Source organism: Gymnoscopelus microlampas, assembly GCF_963454915.1.
Source record: "Gymnoscopelus microlampas genome assembly, chromosome: 21".
NCBI lineage: Eukaryota > Metazoa > Chordata > Actinopteri > Myctophiformes > Myctophidae > Gymnoscopelus > Gymnoscopelus microlampas.
The window spans coordinates 14,414,832-14,440,388 of record NC_139958.1 but is presented as its reverse complement, the minus strand read 5'-3'; the positions used below and the strand labels follow the sequence as shown (position 1 = coordinate 14,440,388).

The 25,557-nt window shown below is 42.2% G+C and overlaps 3 protein-coding genes across 5 annotated transcripts in view; 1 reads left to right on the top strand and 2 right to left on the bottom strand.

The window, feature by feature from the left end:
* The window catches only part of LOC311037752 (serine/threonine-protein phosphatase 2B catalytic subunit gamma isoform-like), a 29,664-nt gene extending 12,846 nt beyond the window's left edge, over nt 1-16,818 (top strand). Inside the window, exons 4-14 of one of the 3 annotated variants that reach the window (XM_084047037.1) lie at nt 753-864; nt 1,345-1,490; nt 3,673-3,812; nt 5,379-5,456; nt 5,770-5,864; nt 5,997-6,122; nt 6,892-6,969; nt 7,798-7,870; nt 8,427-8,524; nt 10,995-11,021; nt 16,389-16,818. In XM_084047037.1, coding sequence (XP_083903163.1) covers nt 753-864; nt 1,345-1,490; nt 3,673-3,812; nt 5,379-5,456; nt 5,770-5,864; nt 5,997-6,122; nt 6,892-6,969; nt 7,798-7,870; nt 8,427-8,524; nt 10,995-11,021; nt 16,389-16,576 — 1,161 coding nt within the window. In that variant the 3' untranslated portion in view covers nt 16,577-16,818. Of the gene's footprint in view, nt 1-752; nt 865-1,344; nt 1,491-3,672; nt 3,813-5,378; nt 5,457-5,769; nt 5,865-5,996; nt 6,123-6,891; nt 6,970-7,785; nt 7,871-8,426; nt 8,525-10,994; nt 11,022-16,388 lie in introns of all 3 variants that reach the window. The other 2 variants (XM_084047036.1, XM_084047038.1) reach the window with 2 other exon arrangements.
* Nucleotides 12,824-14,948, bottom strand: LOC311037753 (sphingomyelin phosphodiesterase 5-like). Its single transcript, XM_084047039.1, has one exon. It carries the CDS (start codon nt 14,522-14,524, stop codon nt 12,974-12,976), a length of 1,551 nt encoding a protein of 516 aa, XP_083903165.1. The 5' UTR covers nt 14,525-14,948; the 3' UTR covers nt 12,824-12,973.
* A 3,427-nt stretch (nt 16,819-20,245) lies between the features above and the next one.
* dmtn (dematin actin binding protein) overlaps nt 20,246-25,557 on the bottom strand; it is a 20,242-nt gene continuing 14,930 nt past the window's right edge. Inside the window, exons 14-18 of the mRNA XM_084047105.1 lie at nt 25,334-25,556; nt 24,997-25,003; nt 24,552-24,617; nt 22,926-23,006; nt 20,246-22,674 (exon numbers count right to left, since the gene is read on the bottom strand). Of these exons, the coding sequence (XP_083903231.1) occupies nt 22,561-22,674; nt 22,926-23,006; nt 24,552-24,617; nt 24,997-25,003; nt 25,334-25,556 (491 nt within the window). The 3' untranslated portion in view covers nt 20,246-22,560. The remainder of the gene's footprint in view (nt 22,675-22,925; nt 23,007-24,551; nt 24,618-24,996; nt 25,004-25,333; nt 25,557) is intronic.

Sequence of the window (25,557 nt, the reverse complement as noted above, 5' to 3'; positions counted from 1 at the left end):
CCCCCCCTGGCTCTGGAGAAGCTGAGGACGTAAAAGATGCTAGCACTCTTTGTCCACTTTCTTATTACTTTTGTGTTGCATAACAATGAATTCTGAGTCTGACTGCAGACTGTTTGTGCCTTGTTAACACAAGCCCTGTTATGGTCAAGGCCACATGATGATTCAGACTCAGACAGGTGATAAGAGAAACCCTCCCAAAGCGATGCTCCCTCCCTTGTTGTTCTCCCATGGGAGGGGCAAAAAATGATTCATGGATATATTCTTTTTTTTGTCGCATTCCTAAGCCAATAATTTGATGACCAGCGGACCGGTAGGCAGCGGTTCCGAATTCAAGTCTCCATGGGGTGACTAATCGATTGAAAAAAAGTCATTTTGGGGGTGAACTATCCCCAAGTCTATGTTTCTGTGTTTTTTTTGCATGTTGTCTTCATCTCAGCTTGAGCTGACATCAATACAGCATCCGTGTACACATGTCAATACAACTCCGGAAACAGAAAGACATTTCTTGCTTATTGTTTATTGCTCAGTACTAGTGTCAATACAAAATAGCCAATAGCAAAGGTTGTCGGGAAAGGAATTCGTGCCCGGACAGCAAGGCCACTGAAACGGGCCAGGTGCCCAATTTCTTTTCAATATGGCTGCTGTGCATAGAGCTTATTGAGGAGGCAATGATTCAGTTGAGGAGAAAATGCGGAAACGAATAAAAGCGTTGGCATGTTTTGTGACTGTCTATCTGGTGTGTGTCCTTGCAGTGTGTGCTGTACCTGTGGACTCTAAAGATCAACCACCCCAACACTCTCTTCCTCCTGCGAGGCAACCACGAGTGCCGGCATCTCACAGAGTACTTCACCTTCAAACAAGAGTGTAAGAGTGTTACTGGTTTTGACCACTTTAACCCTGGACTCCCAAAATATGGGACGCCATGGGTTATTAGGGAAATTTGGAAAAATATATTGGACATTTTTTTTGATATAATTTTTGAATAGCCTGTTAGTATAAAATAGGGCTTAAGCAGATAAGCCCCTTTCTATTGACTAAAATCCTCCCTGAGGCAAACTTATCTCATAATCGTGTGTGTGTGATTTAGGGGTTAGTTATGCCTCATTTATACTTGGTTGTGCACCGGTGTCTCGCACCGTAATCAGCCGATCTACAAGCTCTTTGAGATATTTTTGGGTTTAGGGTAAGGGCATGGAAAAAAACAAAATGGCATTCTCAAAATGTCGTAAAATGTTGGTATCCTCACAAGTATAGTACTGCAAACACGTGTGTGTGTGCATGTGTAAATGATTCTATTGGAATATAATTTAATTTGTTAGACCATTGTATGTGTTTGTCTTCCAGGTAAAATCAAGTACTCGGAGCGCGTTTATGATGCGTGTATGGAAGCATTTGACTGCCTACCCCTGGCTGCCCTCCTCAACCAGCAGTTCCTCTGTGTGCACGGAGGCCTCAGCCCTGAAGTCACCTGCCTGGACGACATACGCAAGGTTGGATGCTCTCTCTCAACCCTCGGCTAACGGTGCTAAATAGAGTTGTTCCTAACCCTCAGCCCTGAAGTCACCTGCCTGGATGACATACGCATGGTCTTAACCCTGGGCTAACGGTGCTAAAGGTTGGATGCCATCTCTTAACCCTGGGCCAACAGTGCTAAAGCGCTTTTTTCCCCCTAGCTGAAAACACAAGGCGCTCAACTAAAAATAGGCTTCCAAACTCCCATATTTGAAAACTCAACTCCGCCCAGAAAAATAGACACTGTGCCTCGTAACAATGCTGGCCTTTTCCATCATAGAATGAATTATTGAAAATAATCCAAAACCTGCGCTATGCTCACAACGTGTTACGCTGCGATGCGTTGTAAGCCGTCGTAACGGCTATCTTGGGTGAACGGCGTGCCACCGGCGCATAGCTAAGTCTAACTCGGGCTTTGCTCACTCACAGTGCTGTCTCACTTTGTCTCATTCGCTCTTTCTTGTTCTGGTGTCAGCACAGTGCAGAGCCTCCGCTACTGGAGCACTGCTTGTAAACACTTTGCATTTGAGGCAAATGAACAAGGAAAGGGCAAGAGATACAAGCAAGCCCATATGAAAGAGATGCTTGTACAGACTACAGAGCACTGCTCACCAAGTCATACTGGAAGTTAAACTGGATAGAAATATTGTCATCAAGGAATAAAACTATGTGCTTGTGTGTCTGTGTGTGGGTTGTTGGTTTGGTGGAGGTGGATCATTATAGTGTTAGCTCACAAAGTGTGCTAACACATCAAACTTAACCACACTGACTTCTATAAAGACAGCTGTTATATGAGCTATTATGAGTCCCACCCTCTTGTGGGACTAAAATGTTCAGTTTAGACTCTCCCACTTTTTAAATATTTGATCAAATCCATTCCGCTTGTTCATTAGGTGAACGCCCCCGAATCATTGAATTGTTTTCTCTGCCGCCTTGCACCCAGGCAGCGAACACACACACACACACACACACACACACACACACACACACACACACACACACACACACACACACACACACACACACACACACACACACACACACACACACACACACACACACACGCGCGTTGACGTGGGAGCTGGCCACTTACACTGTGGTGGGAGGTGGTTGAGTTGATGTGTGTTACTTACACCTATCAGTGTCACCACCAAATGTTAACATTAACCAACACTGTGAAAAGATGAGGAGGGAGCCTAGCTTTCATTTTATTCTCACTGTAGAGTAGAGTAGACGGGTCTGTTTCATGGCTCTCTTGGTTTTGTTTGTATGTTAACTTGTCAACCCAGAGTCAACATGGACATAATGGAGGCTGTTTTCAAAGAGGAAAGTAAGCCTGATTTGTACCTCGTCATACAAAACCCCTGAGTGATCTGGCCTGAGAAATCTTTACCTCAAAGAACTTCTTCCCACCCCATAAACCTCGACTTCGATCCAAACCTCCACTCTACAAACACAGAGAGATGCGTTCCCGGATTGAATGGGTGAAGATAGGAAAAAAAAAAGACCTACCTTTTTTAACAAAGCTTTTTATTCTTTATTTTTTTTGCTACGCTGGTTTTACTTCTAGGTTTTCTTTTATGTTTTGTTTTTAGGTCTTTTTTACAGTGGTGTGATGTTTTTTATCCAAATGTTTATTGTAGCACTTTGGGATTTGTTCAAATGTAAAGTGCATTATAAATCAAAAATCATTATTAAATCTCAGATAACAGAGTTTCAGTTGATAGGAAAACTGACTATGGTCAGAAGAAAATGTACTGTTTGCTGTATTGCTTAACACACAGTTCTATTAACTTCACTTAATTTATAATAAGGCCTGATCTAAAGATAAGAAACAACAAAATGTTTCTTAAAATAAATGCTCTTATAGTACCCGAGAGATGAACTGCGAAGAATAGATCTGCGATGAAACGACACACTAGCAGCCTTTAATAAAATTCTATTTTAGTTCATGCCCTCAGAGTTGTTTTTTCTGCGGTATCGAAAATGTTATCGATGTTTGAAGGTGTTGTTCCGACGTTAGAAGTTCGAATATACTGTATCATGCTGTCGCTAAGTCAGGTCTGGTTACCACTGAGACTTTTTTCTATTTTAAATGTGGATCATTTGTGTAATAATAATGTGGTTTAACACTAGTTTCCTGTGCTTTGTGTTCTGTAGCTGGACCGGTTTAAGGAGCCCCCTGCGTTTGGACCCATGTGTGACCTGCTGTGGTCAGATCCAGGAGAGGACTACGGCTCAGAGAAGACACAGGAACATTTCTGCCACAACAGTGTTAGAGGCTGCTCCTATTTCTACAGGTATGACCACTGACTGACCAGTGTTCATTTTGACCGCACATTTTAATTGTTTTTTTTGTCATTGAATAAAATATATTTTTTAGTTTTTGTCATATTTTAGTCATCTGAAATGTTTTGGTCTAGTTTTAGTCAATTAAATCTACAGTTGATTTAGTCAACTGAAATGTATTTTGTCTGGCCTTGACGGCATCATAATGCCTGAAATATACTTTTCGAATGATATAAACGTAAATGTCTGTGGTTGCATGAGCAGCACATTGGCCCTCATTTATCAACGCGGTGCAGCCCGAATAATGAGCGTACGGCGTGATCACCGTACCTTTCGGCATTTATCAATATATCCTGACGTGGGCTTCATCCTACTTTACGCTGAGATCTCACGTCTGGTCGAGACCAGTTGTTGACGTTGGCTGCTCCCGTTTATTCCATTCTAGACCTGCAGAGCAGCATTGTTTGACTGTCTGAGAGGCGTCTGAGAGGCATCTGGACACATAATCCACTCATAAATGTATATATCTACACTAATAAATAATCCCTGTGAAAATATAACATTTTATAAAGTAATTTAAACAAACTGCTTTAACAGTCATTCGGTTAAGCTTGCAGATCTGCATGGCTGCATTGGCTATTTGAAAATAGCAGATCTACAAGCTCACAACAGGTTGCATCGCGACGCGTTGTGAGCTTGTAGATCTGCTATTTTCAGCGCAGCAGCGCTTCTACGAGAGAATTTCGGGAGCCCCGACCATCTTTTCACTGACAGTGAGGTCTACAAACTTACAGTAGCTTGTCCTATGTTATGGAGTTATGTCATAGAGAGTTATGTAGGCTACACAACCTGGCTGGGTTAAGGATATAAACCCGACGCTCCAATATTAACGTGGCGGCATGGAATCACTGCATTCCGCCCGAGTCTCATGTACCGCTACGCTACATGAAAGACAAAGTTGGGCGGGCGCGTGTGTGTGTGTGTGTGTGTGTGTGTGTGTGTGTGGGTGTGAGAGAGAGCGAGACAGCGAGAGAGAGCGAGTGAGAGAGGTGTGTGTGGCGAGCGGGGGAAGCTGTTTCTTATTGGCTTTTCATGTCTTAGGTCGTATTCTGGTTCGTCTTCATGTCGTAAAATCGGGGCGTTTTGAGATTTTTTAAGGGCGTGTTATTTAAATGACGCTCGTTTCAGCCGTGACATTTATCAACGCTGGGACCAAGTGTAAGCTCGGATCAGCTGTGTAGGATGCGTTGATAAATGTGACTTCGACGTTGGTGTACGGCCGAATATATGGAAAAATATACGCCGGTTTATACGCTGCGTTGATAAATGAGGGCCATTGTGATTTAATTATTTCTTTGTGTGTCAGTTACCCAGCCATATGTGACTTTATTCTTTCTTCTGTGTCAGTTACCCAGCAATATGTGACTTTATTCTTTCTGTTTTGTGTCAGTTACCCAGCAATATGTGACTTTATTCTTTCTGTTTTGTGTCAGTTACCCAGCAGTATGTGACTTTATTCTCTCCTTGTGTGTCAGTTACCCAGCAGTATGTGACTTTATTCTCTCCTTGTGTGTCAGTTACCCAGCAGTATGTGACTTTCTGATGAACAATAATCTGTTGTCAGTAATACGAGCACACGAGGCCCAAGATGCAGGGTGAGTGTGAAGAATATTAACTCATATTCATGCAGTTTTTAATCTGGCCTACTATCAATCATTACACATTCATGGTGGTTTTAATCTGGCCTACTATAGAGTATTACTCATATGCATGCTGTTTTTAATCTGGCCTATTATAGATTATTTCTCATATTCATGCTGTTTTTAATCTGGCCGACCGTAAGCATTTAAAGCACTGGTTCTCAAGGGCTGTGAGGATATTACGCAAAATAATTGTGATTTGGCGATTATATAACACTTGTGACAGGCCTACACCTGACATCCAACTCTCTCTCTCTCTGTGTCACAGGTATCGAATGTACAGGAAAAGTCAAACAACTGGCTTCCCCTCTTTAATCACAATCTTCTCTGCTCCTAACTACCTGGATGTATACAATAACAAAGGTATGCACTGTCAACTGTGTAGGTAGGCTTCCCAAACAACAGAGAAACAGAGCGGTGGATACTTCCTTAACCACTTAAAGGGCTAAGACACTTTTTTTGTGTGTGTGTGTGTGTGTGTGTCTCCCCATGCAGCGGCGGTGCTGAAGTACGAGAATAATGTGATGAACATCCGTCAGTTTAACTGCTCCCCTCATCCCTACTGGCTGCCCAACTTCATGGATGTCTTCACCTGGTCACTGCCTTTTGTGGGCGAGAAAGGTCAGAGCAGAGGGTCAAGCGGCTCGCCATTCCTCAGTCACTCATGCAGGCAGGGACGTGCAGAGAATGTTAGCGGGGCAGGGGCTGAAATTTCTAAAAGGGTACTTTTGGCCAGACCTTTTTGTTTTTGTTGACATTTCTAGCTCGAAACTAGTGGTGTTGTGGCTATTTTTGGTGCGTGGCACTGCGCCCAACAAAGTATAATCAAGCCTTTACTAGAGTTCTCAAATTCTAAGCCCGGGCCTTAATTTTCAGGCCTGTTGAGAACTCTAGCCTTTTACTGGAGATGGCATGGATATCTACACAAAGCAATTATTTCAACATAAAAATGCTGCATTCAAGTTCATGAGAGTTTGGAAAAGGCAATTCTTTTGAATGCTGCCTTTGGGTACGGCATGGAGAGCGGGGGCATTTGCATTTCTTTCATCATCGTAAAAGCTGCATTCATGGTCTGGAGAGAGGGCACTTTTCTAGTATTTATTTAGAGAAGTGGTCACGTCACAACCACATGTATGTGGAACGGTTACTGTGAAGAATATGCCAGTGAAAATGTATATGTATACTGTTTCACTAGAGATGCTGGTGAGTGTGTTAAATATTTGTACATTGTGTGTTTTGTTTTGTGTAGTGATAGAGATGCTGCTAAATGTGTTAAATATTTATTCATTGTGTGTTTTGTGTAGTGACAGAGATGCTGGTGAATGTTTTAAATATTTATGTACATTGTGTTTTGTGTATTGATCATATGTATGTTGTGTGTTTTGTGTAGTGACAGAGATGCTGGTGAATGTGTTAAATATTTGCTCAGACGACGAGCTCATGTCAGAAGGGGACGACACATGCGAAGGTAAGACGTTGAACATTCATACTTTTTACACATAGTTTTCTCCTGCACCCTCATCATCCATAGTATAACTATTGAAAAAGGTATAGATTTTGTTTAGCTATTGTACCCTGCGCGACATTGTTTTCCCCAGGATGGCTTGGCACTCACCCCTGGCCGCTCGCTCGGGTGCATCTCATAAGACTCGGGCCTCTGTGACAGTACACCTGCCTTGTTTGAGTTGACAAAAGCAAGCACTCCTCCCTAGCCATCCTTGGACAAACAATAGCCGGCATACAGTCCAGTGCTATGCAGTCTTTTGCAAGCCAAGTGTATTTTGTCTCCAGAGCCATACAAACAAGAAGCTCTGTGTGCACACAAGATGTCTGACATCTAATAAATGGAGAACACCAGCTGTGGTGTTCTTTATTTATCATATGGCATGGGAGTTTTGGGAGGGCCCAGGGGATATCCCAAATTTATCAGAAGATCAAGTGTTTTGGACATCAAGTGTTTTAGATGTACGTATGTGTGAGACTGAATTGCTGTCTTAGTTTGGGATAATCTGAAAGTTGTGAGTGTTTGTAGTGAACCCTCAATATAAGCTGATCAAAGACATCCATTTTAGCTTTTTAGTTTGTGCCTTAAAACCTGAACGTCAAATGATCTTTAATTTAGTACTAGTGCTGCACACCAACAAAGTATTAGTTATTACCATCAACCAGCTGAGTGTATTTTATTATGAGGATTTTTAATTCCCCCTTCCAGTTGCTTCCCTCTTCTGGAAGGTGTAAGATATCCGTTGAATTTTCACTTTCTTTAATTCACCCTGTGTTTCAGGGGGAACTCCAGCTGTCAGAAAGGAGGTGATCAGAAACAAGATCCGAGCGATTGGGAAGATGGCCCGGGTCTTCTCTGTCCTCAGGTCTGTTCGCTTACTTTCACTGTTGCATAACACTGTTTGTCTCCAGTGTTTGTTTTGATGTTGCTTGATTGATTAAAAAAAAGAAAATATATGATAAAATAAGCTGTGGAAAATCGGTTGCTAAAGTACAGCAGTTAAAAACAGAAAAACAGGTCTCCCTTGAAGAAAGGAATAAGGAAATAAGGAATAAGGAAGTCCTGTGCGTTGCGGCAACAATGCCTTCATCAGGGTGACTGATGAAGGCATTGTAGCCGCAACGCGTAGGTGTATTTTTTTTAAATTCTTGCCATGCATTAGCCATACTATTAAAGGCTTTAAAATGTTTCCTCAAGAGTGCATTGGTCTCTTCCCTTTTGTTGGGGCTTTTTTTCTAAAAGGAACAGTTCTCATGCCCCTAGAAAAGTAATGCAGTGTGAAATAAGACATTTTATCTAATGTTCTACCATTTGGTACAACACCATTTTGTTTTAAGTGTTAATCGTATCATGGATAATTGACATAATGAATATATATTGTGTGTGTGTGTGTGTGTGTGTGTGTGTGTTTCCATGACCAGAGAGGAAAATGAGAGTGTGCTGCAGCTCAAGGGGCTGACCCCCACCGGGGCGCTGCCTATGGGGGTCCTCGCTGGAGGACGAGAGACCCTGCAAAGCGGTAACAACCCCGCAACACACTACACCACAACACAACACAACACAACACACCACACCAGCGATTCCCAACCTGTGAGCTGTGACGACATTGCAATAATAATTGGCAAAACACAAAGATTTTATTGATAATATAACATTAATATAAAATGTATGTACAAAAAAAAGTCCTGGTATTTCTTTTTTTTAAATGACGTTTTCATTGTGATACGGAACTTAAAGTATACATGGATTAAAGTTCTCAGTCACCACGATTTCTGTCATTTTCATGAGACTAAAGGCTATTTAGAACAGAGTCAAACTATAGCAATAGAATACAGTACAGGTTCTATTAACTGTACATTGTAAATTGATGTTCAGAAGATGATCTTCCATAAAACCCTAATGATCTCGGATATATCATAAAAGCAAAGGTTAAAGCCTCAATCTGCGATTTCCTCTGATGGTTGGCTGTTATGTGTGTAGAACAGTAAGAACATTGGTTAAGAATGATAATATCTAAACATCATAATTCTACATAATTGTGTTGATTGTTTAGGCAGCACAGCACTAGTGTGTGTTTGTGTTTGTGTGTGTGTGTCTGTTTCACAAATCACAGATTGCGACATGGCCTGACAAAACCATTCAGTCGTGAGATTTGTTTTTGCTTTAATCCCAAAGTATACTACGTTAGTACAATTGATCCAAACTGGAACTCAAATCGATTGATTGATCATTAAAATAAAACATGCTCTGAAAATGCTATGGGTGGGCCACAAACACTTTGGTCCTGAAAAGGTTGGGAACTGACTGCAATACAACAACACACAAGCGCACACAAACACACTCATTTTAACTCCAACTAACACTAACCTCTTGTGCTTGCACACAAGCTCTGAAATTAACCATCCCAAGTAACCCCAGCCTCACACACACACACACACACACACACACACACACACACACACACACACACACACTCTGACTGTGTGCAGATGAGCTTCTACTTAACAACAGGGCCTGACCGATATGGGTTGTGTGGGGCCGATAATACCGATATCTGGGAGCACAAAATACGATTGATGTCGATATATATATCGGCCACAGAGGGATGGGACTGTTAACCATGTACACAAAAGAAAATCACTATCCTATATGTGTATGTATGTATGTATGAATAATAATAATTATTATTATTACTATTATTATTATTACAATGTGCCACTGTGCAGACTGCAGATGGTGTTGAGTCACAGTGGTGTCAGGGCGCTCTCTGCTGGACAAACTACATAATTACACCATTGTTTTGAAATGACTTTTTCTGCAATAAGAAAGATTTAATAAATATCGGTGCATATTGGACAACATACCAATACCGATTTTCTTTTTAATCTCCAATAGTCCCAAGAAAGCAAGGTGGGCCAATATCAGCCGATAAAATTGGCGTACCAAGATATCGCTCAGGCCCTATACCTTCTATCCTTTAACAGAAGAGTCTGTTCTAAATCTATAATCATCCTGTCAAAATAAAACATCCATGATTGAAGCCTCACCTCACACAGTCTCCCTCACAGAATGTCCCTCATATAATAATACTGTATTGTTCCCTCATTACTCTGCCTGTAGAGTTCTTACATATGTGAACAGTTCCTCTGTAGGCCTTAAGGCCCACATTCACCTCCAGGATGGTCGGCAGGCTACAGCGGATGTCTTGTGCTGCACTCGTAAGCAGTGATCCCCTCAAAAGTTCCAACGTGTGGGCTAGTAGATGGTAAACTAACACTGCTCAAAGAAATTAAGGGAACATTTTGAACCCTTCATTTGTTTTAGCAGTTTCCCTCAGCTAGAGACTGAGGACAATCTCGCAGCCTTCATTAATACAACTGGGTAGAAACGATTGTAGAACTTGCATTGCAGAACCAATCCAACATCTAAAGAACGTTCCTTCATATTAGGCCGGTCGCAGGGCCCAAGAGTTCAAAACTTGTAATCCCTTTCTGAGTGGATCAGATTAGGATTGTGGGTGTTAAACATGTTATTTGATTAATCAAAGTTAGTCTTATTCCCAAATTGATCCCAATCTTGTTTTGTTTTTTTGTGGTTTTGAACCACTGAATCAATTGATTGGCCATGATCAATCATCTCCCAAAGACTTTTGCATGGGTCCACTCCCACCGAAAATACACACTCTCACACACACACACCTAGCAGACGACCCCCAAAACACGAGACCCCCGCTGTTGTCTGCTTTACTGCCGGCAGAGTGAATTCGGGCCTTTTACACGCCTTGCCTCTAACTTATGAATGTATTATTACTGCCATGTTGAATGGGGGGGAGTGGGGTTGGGGGGGTGTATGATGATTGACTAAATGATAACAGGACTGACTGATTGCAGTGATAATGTGACTGACTGACTGAATGCATTGATAACCTTGCCACTCTCTCTCCGTTGGTTTTGGGCATGGCTCTTCTTCTACTACTCACGCTTACACAGCCACCGTAGAGGCAGAAGAGGCACGAGGTACGCAAGTCATCTATCATCTCTTTTCTTCTTCTTCTCCTCCCCACCTTTACATTGACCTAATCATAACTGTTACTGTTCATGCCTGACCCTCCCCCTCATGTTGCAACAACACTCATTCATTCAGTTTGTGATGAAATGTGATGTCATTAAAATGTCTCATTAAACCCTCCTCCCACATAACCAACCACATCCCACCACCAACTGCAATGTCAAACTGACTATGAGTTTTTGCACACATAGGCAATCTGATGTTGAAGTATGAGTTACATGCACATTAGATGGTGTTAATTATCCCATTCAACCCGGGAACGCATCTCTGTCATTTTAGATTTCTTTGGCTATTCAAAAATGGCAGATATACAAGCTCATATGAGCTTGTGGATCTGCTGATTTGGAGAAAGAAATTGTGAAAATGTGTGCAAGTCTTTGAATATATTTTTAACTCAAATATTTGCTTCTGGGGGTCCCTGGAACAAAATATTTTATGTTTAAAAAATACATACTGAAAGATTTGCACAAATTTTCACAATTTTTCAAAAATGGCCAAAGAAATCTAAAATGACACATGTGTTCCTGGATTGAATGCGTTAACAAGAGGTCACGATTGTCATTTGTTTTAACCATCTGTTCAAAATAACATGGTTTCATCCAATAATCCAAGTTGATGCTGTCTTATTTCGTTGCTGTTGGGCAGAAACCTCTTTCTCCATATTTTAACTTTTCATGCTTTTTTTCCCCCTGTAAATGAATGCCCTACTTCATCATGTGTCACACAAAAGTAGCAAAAATAGCCGATCGACAAGTTATGAAGATAGATAGATGGTAGATCTGCTATTTTAGAATTTTAATCCTGAAAAGTAACACGTTTTGGACATAATTATAGTTGGGTTAGAAAATAAATTAATGACCTGGACTGTACATTGTAGTCTTGTGTGTTAGTCATGTAGCTTTAATTCAGTAGTCTGTGTATCAACAGAACGTTATCCAGCAGTAGGCTAGATGGGGAAAAAGTAGCTGCTTTATACAGTTGCTGTATAGCAACTGTATCTATTGAGCATCTATTGATTGGTTTGGGAAGCATCGTCCTCTTCATCTGTGATTTATGTGTTTTATTAAAACAAGTTGTGTGCGTCCTCCGCACAATAACGAGACCAGGAGAGAAGCAGCCAAGCATGTTACAGCATGCTTTTATTGTCTTTTATTATAAGTCCGTAAATTGTGTGCAAAATAACTGATCCACGAGCCGACAATGTGTTGCGGAGGCAGGGCGTTGGCTTGTATATCAGACCCCATTGGCCAGCAACACCCCCGCATGACTGAGCACAAAACGAGCTTTAATTCAGTGAGCAGACAGTCACATACACAGGGGGTCAGCTCATCTGACCTGAGCCATTTTCAGGACTAAAAACCTGAGTCGGGTCATTTTGTCTCCGTCATTGGCATCAGTGTCATCAAAATTTAGAGGACCACAATGGAAATAAGCTGTAGGGCTTTATTGTGTTTTTATCCTTGTTGATATTGCGTGTGTTGTCTTTTTTTTTTACGTGCTGATGTGCCCATAATTTATCAATTATTGCAAAGTGACGCGTAAACAACAGTGTTGTGTTCCAGGGATGCCTTTTATTGATAGGACAGTAGGCTGACAGGAAATGGGGGGAGAGATGGGGAGTAACATGCAGCAAAGGCCGTCGGGACTCGAACCCGCTACACGCTGTCAGGCTACACTAGGTGCGCCTAGGTGCCTGGACCGCTGCGCCAGCGGCCCAGGCCTAGCATCCCTTTTCTGAGCATGACATAAAAGGCAAACATTCGGCAGAAATACTGTAGCTCATCTACAAGCTCACTCATTGTGGCCTTGTAGATTGGTAATGGTGACTATTTTTGGCGAATACATTTTGGTCAACAAGGTCAATAGTGTTTTATGTGATGCCTTTCTGTTTTTTTATGGGTCATTCATCAGTACAGTGAGACTCCATGAGCACATTGAGTCTCAGGCCCACAGGGATGTGGTCCGTGAGGCCGGCCAGCTGGCTCACAAACGTAAACTCCTCAATTTGTGTCCGGCAGCGCTCTGAGACGGAGCTCTGGCCGTAGAGGATGTAGTCAATGCGACGGCCCACCCAGGGCTGGCCGGGCTCGGGGTAAACCAGAGGAGAGCCCGGTATAGCCACAGGAGGGGAGATAAAGTGCTTCCTCGACCCCTCGTCCTCCAAAGTCCTTTGTAGGTTCTCTGGAGTGCGCGTCTCCTCTTGGTACAAAGTGGGCTGTTCCAGCAGAGTTCCGACCGCCCAGGGCTTCTCCTGCCCCGGCCCGGCCCTGCAGGGGTCTCTGTACTCTTCAAACACACTGTGCTTCTGCTCCAGACTGTCCTGTGGGGAGCAGTTGTCAAAGTTAAAATCTCCACAGAGCACATCAAACACCACCTCTTCATCGGGTTGTCTGTTGGCAGCCTGAAACGCTCTGATCCACTCGGTCACCATGTTCAGCTGCTCACAGCGAATGTCACTGTCGCCTCGTGGTGCGTGAAGATGTGTACAGTTAATATAGCCGACCACTCGCTTCTGATGCCGATTCTGGCCAATGAGCACCTTGGCAGAGAGCAGGCCCTTGGCGGCCAGCGCGTCCACCCCGCGGCCGTTGGGGAAGCAGTGGTACTGGGCCTCCAGCACTGGGAAGCGACTGGCCACCAGCAGGCCGCTGTTGAGGAACTTGAAGGAGGAGCGGCAGCTTCCTGGAGGCTGACGGGCGTAGCTGCCCACGTCATACAGGATGTGGCCGAACAGCCGTCGCAGGTGGTCTGTGAGCTTCTTAGCCGCCCTCTTATCAAACACCTCCTGCAGGCACAGGATGTCCAGGTCGGCGGGGAAGAGTGGCGAGACTTCCCCCGTCACCTCGACCCCGTCCTGCTGGTGTGAGTCTTGTTTGGTGTTGTCGATGAGGGGCGGCGCTGGTGACACGGCGGAAGCCTCCGTCGCGTCGGGTACGTGAGCCACGTCGTTGCGGATGCGGGGTCGACCAACGGCCTGCGCGATGCCCCGGCCGATGGCGGCCGCACGCCGCTGCGTGTGGCCCAGGTTGTTAAAGCGAGCCATGCTGTCGGGCAGCAGGCACAGGTTGGCGGTGGCAAAGCCAAACGTGGCCTTGCCCTCCAGCTCAAAGCCCCTGTGGGTCTCCCTCTCCTCCGCTGAGGACGGCCTGGTCTGGTGGTGGTAGCAGAAGGGCCTGCGGGAGGCTTGGAGCGGCGCCCACAGCAGAAAGCCCAGCAAGGCCAGGGGAACCGTGGTCACAACCAGACTGATGAAGAGGACGGAGCCGCAGAGCACCTTGAGAGGGTGGAGGTAGCACTCCTGGCCCCGTCGCTGGCTCCGTTCCAGGGTGGTGGACATGAGCACGGCGATGAGCCGGTCCAGGCACCAGTAGCAGGGCAGGATGAGAGCCCAGGCCACAGCGTGGAGGCCGGCTGCAGGCCCACTGGAGAAGGGGGACTCCTGGAGGGACATTCCTCCTCACTGTCTCTCGGCACTATTAAGGACAAGTGGTGTCGGGACATAGTAGTGTCACCTCAACAAACAACCTACTAGAAACTTCATTCAATGATCCTGCTAGCACTTACTTCCAGACAAATGTACTGTTGCGGAACGGGTGTTACACCGAAGCTGGTGACCCATCCTGTGTCCCATCCACCAGCATTCCTACTATTTAAGCAACAGACACAGAGGCGGCAGAGGCAGCGACATGGCTATCTTTATAAACTTTTACCAATAAGAACAAAACTACTTCACAAGAACGATGTTCGTATACCTGACCTTGCTGGGCTCGCAACTCTGCGAACAAGGACACGGTCTAATACTTCTTTCCTGTGGATCTCATACTGACGTCATGTCGATGATGTCATTGACTTAATTGATGTCAGTCTGACAGTGGATCAGAATCAGAATCAGAATCAGAATCAGGTTTATTGTCACATCACAGGTTTACAAGGTAAAAAAGTGGGTGAAATTCGTTTTTGTACAACACTCCCATCGCAACGTTAAATTCCGTAGAAAGAAGAGTGGGGAGAGAGAAAAAGAAGAGGGGTAGGGGGTTAAGTGGGAAGGAGATAAACAGAGAACAATAGAAGGCCAAAAACAAGTTATCTACATATTTACAAAGTACCTGAGATAAGAGACAAACTAAGGTGCCTGAGCATAGCAGCAATGTATGTATACTGTGCATGGATCGGACATCATGAATGAAATCACTAACTTTGAAAGAAATAACAGAAATATGTGATTGAATATCCATCCACTGTCTATATATATCTATATATATATATCTATATATATATATATATATATATATATATATATAATTTCTTTTTATTATTTTTTTAACCAGCAATGTTATGGATTCCATGTGGCAAAGAGGCTTAAGATTACAAATGATAATAACTCATGAGTATAATTCATGAGATTGAAGGTCAATGTCAACATAACCTGTGCCTAATAATACTCCGATTATAAGCACTCTGATTTAAGATAGTCCGGCTAAGGCATTTATCTAAGTTGTATAGTTGGATTCAGTGTTAATTTTGTCGACTAAAACTATGGCAAAATATTCTACCTTTTTTCACTGACGATAACAAAATGCAAACTAAGCTATGATGCTATATTTTTGGCACACAGCTAAGTTTAAATCAGGCGTTTCGAAGCCATCAAGGCCTGCCAAAATACATTTTAGTCAACTAAAACTAGACTAAAATATGACCACGGTAATTCAAAATTAGCTGTCATAATTGCCACCGGTTGGATGGATTATGACCTGAGTTATTCAGGTTCAGTATGAGTTATTGGTGTGCATGCAACCATACTAGCTATCCTGGTGTCACAAAGTAAACTCCCTCTCACCTGGTCTGATCCAGTCATCATGACACATCACTTATCATCATGACACATCACTTATCGGCGCTGTTGAGCATAAAACTTTTATTTCCAAAATCGTTACTTTTCAGGAAAGGTCCAATGGATCCAATGTTGTATTTAGTCACAAGCTCTTGTTGGTTGTTTTGGGCATTCCATTATAGGCAAAATGGTTTCTCAAAAATACTAGAACTGCAACCTGATGAAGCTTGTATATCAGCTATCTTCGCTACTTCTTGTGCAACACTTTCATACAACAAAGTATAATAAAATGGAACATTAATTTATGAAAAAAACATGGTTGCCTGGTTTCTACCCTACAGTGACAGTATTATTCCTGTCTTATGTGGCCTAAAACCACTGGTGTGTCTCCCCACTTAGCTCCTTAGCTCCTTTTTGTGTTTGTGCACGTCGTCCATTTAATTGTGCTCTGACTGCATGCTGTTCTATGTGTCTGTCCTCGCAGCCATCCAGGGTTTCAACCCTCAGCACAAGATCCAGAGCTTCGAGGAGGCCCGGGGTCTGGACCGCATCAACGAGAGGATGCCCCCCAGGCGGGATAGCAAGCAATGCGAGGCCACCCCGCCTCCGCCCAACAACCTGCCAGCCAGCCCCGGACCGCCCGACAAGAACGGCACCGATGCACAAGTCTAGTTATCTCTCTTTATTCTGTTCCCTCCTTTCTTTCTTTTTTTTGTTATTATTCCTTTCTGGCTCCTCTCTCTCTCTACACCTGGCTGAAGCTTCTCTGCTTCCCCCAGTCTACTGAAGGTCAGCTTATGCTTTTGCGCGACAACTGTATGGGGCTGCCACTAATCGATTTAATCGATTATGAAAAAATATCAATAGTCGACCATTTAATACAATAATCAATCCTTAAAAGTAAAAAATATATATATATAAAATTTAGAAATAGTGAAAATTGCCATCAGCTAGCCATCAAGACCAAGATGATGCTGAAGTGGTTAATCGATTTTTTTTCTCTACCTTAAACAAAAAATGCACTTCTCGATTATTTGATTTCAATAAAATAACGGCTAAGGAGATAATTGATAAGTGTCTCACGACAAGTCGATGTTAAACTTGTCCAGTGGTGCGTGAACATCGGTAATCCCAGGTAGCCAAGATGCTGAGCAAGGATCCCACGACCATCAGATTGGTGTGGCTGTAGATGCACACGAGGACAACACTGGTAAATGTCCTTGGATGTCCCAGTATTGTTGAATACACGCCTTGCAGAAGTATGTTGAGAGCGGCTCAGTGACACCCAGAACACCCAGACGTATCGCACAGAGAAACTGCTCGTCTGAGAGAAGAAGCCTGGCAGTCAGTTGCCATTATCTCTAACTGTGGTGAGTACGTTTTAAAATAAAGTTTCACTTCATTGTTGGGTTAGGATAGATGTTGACATGTAGTCTAGGAGCAGGTCTTTGCTCATCTTAAACTTTGCGTCCATGCAATACAGACGGTGGGGCAGGAAGCACAGACAGACATGGGAGAAGGAGAACAGACAGACAGACAGGGGTCATGCTCAATCAGTCCACTCTGATTGGCCTTGTCCAGGAAACCTAACCTGTGAGAGGTGCTTCTTCAGACTGAAGCAGGCCAGCACCTCCTCATGGCCATCTTTTGTAAAGGTTAGGCACCCATGTCTGTACTGAGCATTAATGTCTCGATTCCATAGTGGTCATCTTGGGGTGAATACGGCCAGACCAAAGACATCACTATTGCTCTCAAGCGAGATCAGCTCCCCATTAGATTTGTCTCAAAGTCCACTCCACAACCCCAGAGGATTATCTGCCAGTCTTGTCTCACCGCCCTCTCAGTTTTGAGCATTCATACTTTTCCGGTGCGACTCGCTGACAACATTGGCACGCAATGTAAACGAGGAAGTTGGATGTATTCTGGTGCATCTCTGCTATAACGGAGCTCACATCGTATTCCCAACATTTTATAAGAGCATGATCTGCTACCTCTCGTTTTCACAGAGGTATGCAACGTCCTCTAGAGAAGTCCTTCCACACAGTTTTGTCGTTAACGTCACTTGTGCCTTGCGACGTGCTGTTCAACACTTGTGGCGCAAAGCGTAAATTGACCTTTTACTCTCTCCCTCCCTCCCTCCCTTCCTATTCCTCTACTTTACCTTCCTAGCTTGCTTCCTGCTTCCTATCTTATCACCTTCTCCCCTCCTCCCGCTACAAGAAGGAAAGGGGGTTTAAACTAAAGTGTGGCTTTCAGTCCAACCAACCAGTCATAATTCTTATTTATTTCATCGTTTATAAAGATCAAATATTGTAGTTTTAAGACTGAACCTGATCAATATGGACTTAAAGGCATTCACTGCCAAAAGTAAAATCAAGACTAGTCCATTTTTACAAATGTGAGTTGGTACTTGGGACAGTGTTCCAAACGCCTTCTCATTCAACACTTAAATCTTTGTCTGCTTGGTGAAGGAATATACTCATGACCCGACCTCTGCTGTGTTTGTGTCCACGCAACAAGAGTTCTGCAGAAAGCACTTGAATAATATGAAAGATTATGAAAGAAGAAATCAATTATTTGGAAGCCTCCATTAACATTATAAATCGATTCTATCTCATGCCAACGATAGCGTAAATGAGCTCCGATGACGAGAGCATGTATTGACTTTCATATTATATATGTACATTTGAAATGTTCCAGCTCTTTTCAATGTGATGTTGATTTTTTTTTCCTTTTTGTTAATTTCTACGACAAATAGAATTAGGCAAAATACATAAGTGGGGAAGCAGAGGAGAGATGGAGAAAGAATGGGAGAACGAGGGATAACTGGTAAAGAAGTGCAATGACAGGAGACAAAGGGAGACAATGGGTAGAAAAGAAACATGCATGGCCATTAACCACTTTGAACCTGGCCTTGTCCCTATTTGGGGGGCGTCTGCCATTACAGGCAATATGTTTAAAAAATAGCAGAAAATTGTCGATCTACTAGCTCAACCAGAGGGGCATGTTAAAATTTCTTTAAAAGACTATGCTATAGGGCTGGGCGATACGACTCCAAGTCAATACCCTCGATTATTCCTAGCTTTAATCTCGATTACAAAAAATATATTTTAAAAGAACTGCTACTCGATTAATCAATGAACTTACATGAGCAAATTAAGTCGATTGGTTTTTAATATCGATATATTTTCTGTTAATCGCCCAGCGCTGAGCGAAGCCATCGGTGGCGAGCCAGCATCCCTTCCAGACAGCCCCGTAGAGATTGACTAGATTTCCTACAGAAGTGCTGTGGTGGCCACACCAAGGATGGTGGATGAGATTGAGAAGGACGTCTGAAGACAGCCTTATCGACCGGCTGTTTTATTTTTTAAATAGGGCTATTTGTGAATTAGGGCTTTACTGTAAGTGATGCTTGTCAGCACAGCTGTTACGTGGCGATGGAGATTATCTTTAAAAGGGATTATGTAAACCAGTGGTTCTCATAAAGTGTGAGTTTCTTCAGAGTTATTGGCCTTAAGTGCTGGGGCAAATTGGGGGTCCTTAAAACTAAAGTTCAAGAACCACTGATGTAAACAAAAGGGTACAAGTGGTTAAATATCCTGGAAATAAAATCTGCCCTTTTTTGAGGTTTTGGTTGAAAGGTCATTGTGTGTTGGAGAGGGGAGGTGAGGTGTGTGTCTGATGATTACTGGCATTTTGGCACCATGTTTGTTTATTTTTGGGGAAAAGGGTGGTGGGCAAAAGGCCTCAGTTATGACTTCTTTTTTTTTCTTTTCTTTTTTGTCTCAGAACATATCTTACAAAATGTACAGAAATGATTTAATCAAAAAAAAAATCTTTATAGTTTAAAAAAAATAAAAAATAAAAAACTTTTTTTTTTGTCAAGTACTTGTATTGAGAGGCCTCTTGTTTATGTAGATGTTTCACCCCATTCAATAAAAAAAAAGAAAATAATCAGTTATTCTGTCTCCACTGAGTTTATTTTATGTTGGTACAATAGTGGTTCTCAAGGTGGGGAGGAAAGAAAAAACGTTTTAACCCTATATACATCTTACAATCTCACAATGCGTTGCATCCTCTCTCTTTCGATTGGGTGAAATTGGCAACCCACCTGAAAATGTATTTTCTGTTAATTAAAGAGCTGGACAGACAGGGAGACCCCTGTTACTGAACAAACACAATAGCAATGGTTACTGTCAGAATATAGATATTTATCCTATTAACAAAAATACATTAGTTGCCATACTTTTTTACAACAGCTTACATCTTAAAAATCTATATATGAGAACAAAAAAATGCTAGAAAATGCTGTTTCTAGGCATAAAATATATAGAACTTGTAAGCTGGTCTGCCGTTTTCTAATCTTGCCTAATGATTTGGAAGTACTAAAATGTGTTGGGTAAAAAAAAGGTTCCAACGACACTGAAGTCATTCAACAGATATTCACTGATTTATTGGATTCTCTTGTGATGTAAGAAGACAGAAATGACGACCGGATGACATTAACCGGGTCCGCACTTCAAAATGAGCCAATCTACAAGCTCACACTGCAGATCCAGTATTTTTGAAGATTTTAGGGACCCCCAAGGTGAAAGAAAGGACTGTAAAGCAGTGGTTCGCAAAGTTGGGTCCGGGGACCCCCATCAAAATTAGTTAATAAAAGCATCACAATCTTTTAACCACTTATAACCATATTTTATACTTTGACTATTCAAAAATAGCCGAACTACATGTTCACAGCGTGTCACGTGCTGTGTCACGCGCTGTGTGTAGATTGGCTATTTTTGAAATGTTTTGAGAAATGTTCTCTTCTGGGGGTGCTAGCTGGCACAAAATCTTCTCAGGTGGGGGTCCCCGCGGCAAATACATATTGGTTTCGGGTGTCCTTGACATGAACAAAGTTTGAGAACCAGTGCTGTAAAGAAGATTGAACAACGTGTGGAATGGGGGTTGTTGTGAACATTTAGCATCAGTGCCAATAGCAGAGTGAAGATCTGGGGTTTGCTTTAAGTGGATAACAAGCATTCCAAACAAACATCACCACATTGATTATTGCTACTTGCACCTTTTTTGTAACTAATATCTCTTTGATCTGAATACATGAAGAACGTCTAAAGGTTGAAGCTCTTAGGGGTGAGGAGGAGAGAGGGTCATCAATAGATGATATCTGTAACGTCACATTTTCCATGGTAAGAAAACAAAATCCATACACTGCAAAATATGATTGTTAAAGCAGCTGCAGCGAGTACGAACTACAATCGTCAAATAAATAAATAATCTCATTCACTCAGATGGCATCTCACCTATAGACTGTATACTATAGTAAACATACATTGCATTTAAAGATACAAATCGATAACGTCACTGTCAATGTCGCCATGAATAAATAGTACGAGTGTGATTTGGAGGTTCCAAATCACTTTACTTTTCAACTAAAAAGACGCATGTAGGCTTATGTAGATATGATGTGAAATACATGGAGGATGAGCACAGGTGTTTTTTTTTTCCAAACAAATTGAAGCGATGATGGTTATTATATCGTAAGTGCAGCAATTCTGTTCTCTCCACGTGGAGTGTAAATGCATGTGAATACAGTGAGTTATTATTGTAGACTCATGGGTTAGCTATTAGCCAGTGTATAATGGAGTGTGTATACTATGCCCTTTTTCTACACAGTTAAACCTTTGTTGCACAAACGTGTCGCCCACCAAAATGACACATTTTCAGTCATTGTTTTTTTGCAGAGCGACACCGTTGTGCAACGATATAGAACCTATAGGCTTCGTTTGAAGCTATGTTGGTTTTCCAAGGATGGGTGAGGAAGAGGAAGGATGGGGTGAGGAAGAGCAGCACGTTTGTTTGCTGTTTGTTGACTCAACCTCCTCATCCACTTAGGATTAGTTGACCGGGGTTCCCCAGGGGTCTATGCTTAGTGTCCTCCTTTTCACTCCAAATCTCTTCACAGAAAATGATCTACAAGCTCACAACTTGTTGTGTTTTGCGCAATGCGTAGTGAGATTGTAGAGCTGCTATTTTCACCGAACGTTCGCCCCCCCAGAATAGGGACGCTAGGGTTCATGTGGTTAAATCCATTGAAAACGAGGCAGGCTCACTGACAGCGAGGCCTCCAGACTTGGTGACGTACGCCCCCAGCGAACCGCTAGGCGAGCGAGTGCCTCAAGGAGCGTGCCGTCTCCTTTTGGCAGAAAGCCTCATCTCAGCCTGCGTCTTCCCCAGCCATCACTTAGTGGAAGTACTGATAGATGATAAACAAGACTAAAGCCTATCATTTATACTTTGTCTTCTGACGGCGTTGTGCAGTAAAACAAATTGCCCATGTACAAGCTCACAACGCGTTGATGATGCCAGTGGTTCTCAACTTTGCGAGCTTGTACGTCGGCTACTTGTGCTGCGTGACACCGTCGTAAATTGAAGTATAAATTAGGCGCAACAGTGGATATGTTAGGCTGAGTTAGTGCAGAATATTATATTAATAGATATAGTTCAGAATGATCACTGTCTCATGTTGTGATGTAGTGAGTGACATTTGTGGTGTTTGTAGCTCTCTGGGTTTCATTCTCCTCTGGCAGGGCAGTATAGCGGGGTCGACGTTTTGTTTGTTTGTTCAGAGGAAATGCGGTCACTTCCTCTTCCTGTTAGAAAAGTTGTACTTTCTTCTTGAGTTCGTTTCGTTTCCATAGCGACATGCGGTCGAACTCGCCGATGGGCATGCTGAACAGCTGCTGGAACTCTTCAGGAGACAGGTGCCTCTGCAGGAGAGAAGACAGACGATGATAATTATAACAATAATAATACAATTTATTTAATGGTCCAGGTGAGGTGCCTCTGGAGGAGAGTAGACAGACAATGATACTCCAAACATCTGTCTTAACTACTGTAAGGTGCAGTAAGTGACTTGCTTTTCTTGAAATAAGTGTTAAAGGTAGGGTAAGTGATATCCTTTTGATAAAATAAGTGAAAAATCGCCCTCTCTCTCTCACACACAGCTTATGCTACATACCTCCAGTCGCATACGGTCAACGCCAGGTGGTAACTTACAGCGCCCTCTGTGGGTCACAATAAGTGCTTCATAGGGGTAAATCTGGGTAGACAGAAGAATTTCATCAGTTTGAATGCATTGGGATTTCATTTCATCTTTCAATGGGCCAGTTGCATTCTGATGCCTGTTCATATCGGATGAATGAATATCGATGAATATGTCGGGTGGAAACCTTGTATGTCCAAAACCGTTTCTTGACATTTACTTTAACATTTTAAAGTAGCAAAAATAGCCGATCGACAAGCTCGCACAACTTTTTGTGCGACACTTGTATGATGAAGTCCTCTGTAATTTATGAAAAAACTAAGTTGAAATATGGAGATAGAGAAATGCTGTGGTCGACAATGAGAGTGTATTCGCCTTCCGGATTGAATGACTGTATTGATTATATCAATTGATTTTATGAAATGTGGTACTAATGACCAAATCCAGCACACTGTTCTGTCATGTAGTGGCCGTCGTGCATAAACCTGGTATCTCCATGTCAGCTTTTTATGGCCTTTTTTATTTTATTTAACATAAATTAAATCCGCATTTTTCTACTTGTTTTTGCCTATAATGACATGCCCACAATAGTAACACCAAGTTGAAAGTGGTTAAGGGTGTCTGTGGGTTTTATAAATATTCAACCAATAGGGAACTGAAGTGTGGCATCCCTGCCACTAGAGGCCGCTATCCCCCTGGGATTTGAAAAAAATGGAGCCATATTTTTTCTATTGAAAATACCACAGGGTCTCTAGAGCATCGCAGTTGCGCAGAATCCGGGTGCCGGAAGTAAATACTCAATGCATTTTTCCCATTGACTTTTCCAAAAATATTTATATCAATGAATTTAAGCCTAGAATCAAGCCATCCAGGATTCTGGTGAATCATGACCATAAAACCTTTTTTTCTGTGATTTTTTAAATTTTATATTTAATGATATGATATACTATGTTTAATAAATACCCTTTGTTTTGCCGTTTTCAAAAAAGTTTTTTCACAGAATCAAACGTTTTATGGTCATGATTCACCAGGATCCTGGATAGCTTGATTCTAGGCTTAAATTAATTTATATAAATATTTTCGGAAAAGTCAATGGGAAAAATGCATTGAGTATTTACTTCCGGCAACTGGAAGTGGGCGGGAACTGCGACGCTCTATAGCATCATGGCATATATAAGTGTTCCAAAATTAAACAAATAAGCCTGGCGATTTTACTCATATTGATATGAAGCATCAACTGATGTTGAAATAGTATGAATTTATCCAAAGAGAGAAAAAAAATCTCCAAACTGTTATCAAATGTAACTCAATATCATAAACAACACAGAGTCACATATCTGACAGAATTCTTTTGTAACACAGTTCTTATATTACACGATTTAAGATGACCCTATGGTATTTTCAATAGAAAAATATACTTCTGTGACCCAGAGATGGCGGTAGTGACGTCAGGACTAAGGTATATAAAGTATAATAAGAGCTTAATAACTAAATAACTATATTGGATCCATTGGAACGCAGGTTCTTTTTTCCCCCCACATTTCCTGAAAAGTATGATGAGGTAATAATAACTGGAGGATACATAGATGTAAACACACTCACCTTCTGTTCCAGGATACTGGGCAGTGAGTTTCCTCTGTCCATCCTCTCCTTCCGAGCCTCTCCGTTCTACACACACACACACACACACACACACACACACACACACACACACACACACACACACACACACACCAGCAAAGGACATGAGGTACTCAATGATATTTTCACTATTAAAAACCCTTACTTTTCAGAAAAGAATTAACTGAAATGTTCAGAAATAGACAATCTACAAGCTCATAACGCATCGCAAGGCGATGTGTTGTTTTTGTAGATCGGCTATTTTCACTACTTTTGTAAGACGAAGTAGAGCGTTAAGAGGCGAAAGAACGAACTTTAAATAATGGAGATACAAGGTTTCTGCCCGACATTGACTATATTATCTAATATCTACTGTACAGCCTGGTGCATTTGCATACAAAAAAAGCAATGTCACTATCTACAGTACAGAGAGTCTAAAAATGCGACATCGACAAATACTTCACATTAATGTCCTCCGCGAGGCAATTTGAGGTTCTGCACAGAGCATAACGTTGCCGTAACTTTTTGTGTTTTTTCGTTAATGCTCCACTTGATCACACTACAGCGTCACACAAAAGTATCAAAAGTAGCAGCGTGTTTTGAGCTTGTAGATCTGCTACTTTTGAATTTGAATCTTGAAAAGTAACAGTTTTGGACATATGAGACGATATATATATACAGTAGACACATTTAAAAGCGCATCAAGTCAACAAAAAACAAAAGTTAATCACAGACCAGGCAAATACAACGCGGTAAAAGCTCACAAACTACAACACATAGGATAGTGCAGGCAGACATTCTCAGGAGAGACACACTTGGGAACTGAGATGTAATAGAGAGTGGGACTGTGCATAAAAATAAATAGATAAATAAACTGGGTTGTAATGCAGTTGTTAAATGTAAGTACACACAGGCGTTTTAGGCTGCCGTGTTGGTCACATGCACATTCAGCGCAGACGACATTCACCCAGAAACCTACCTGAGCAGC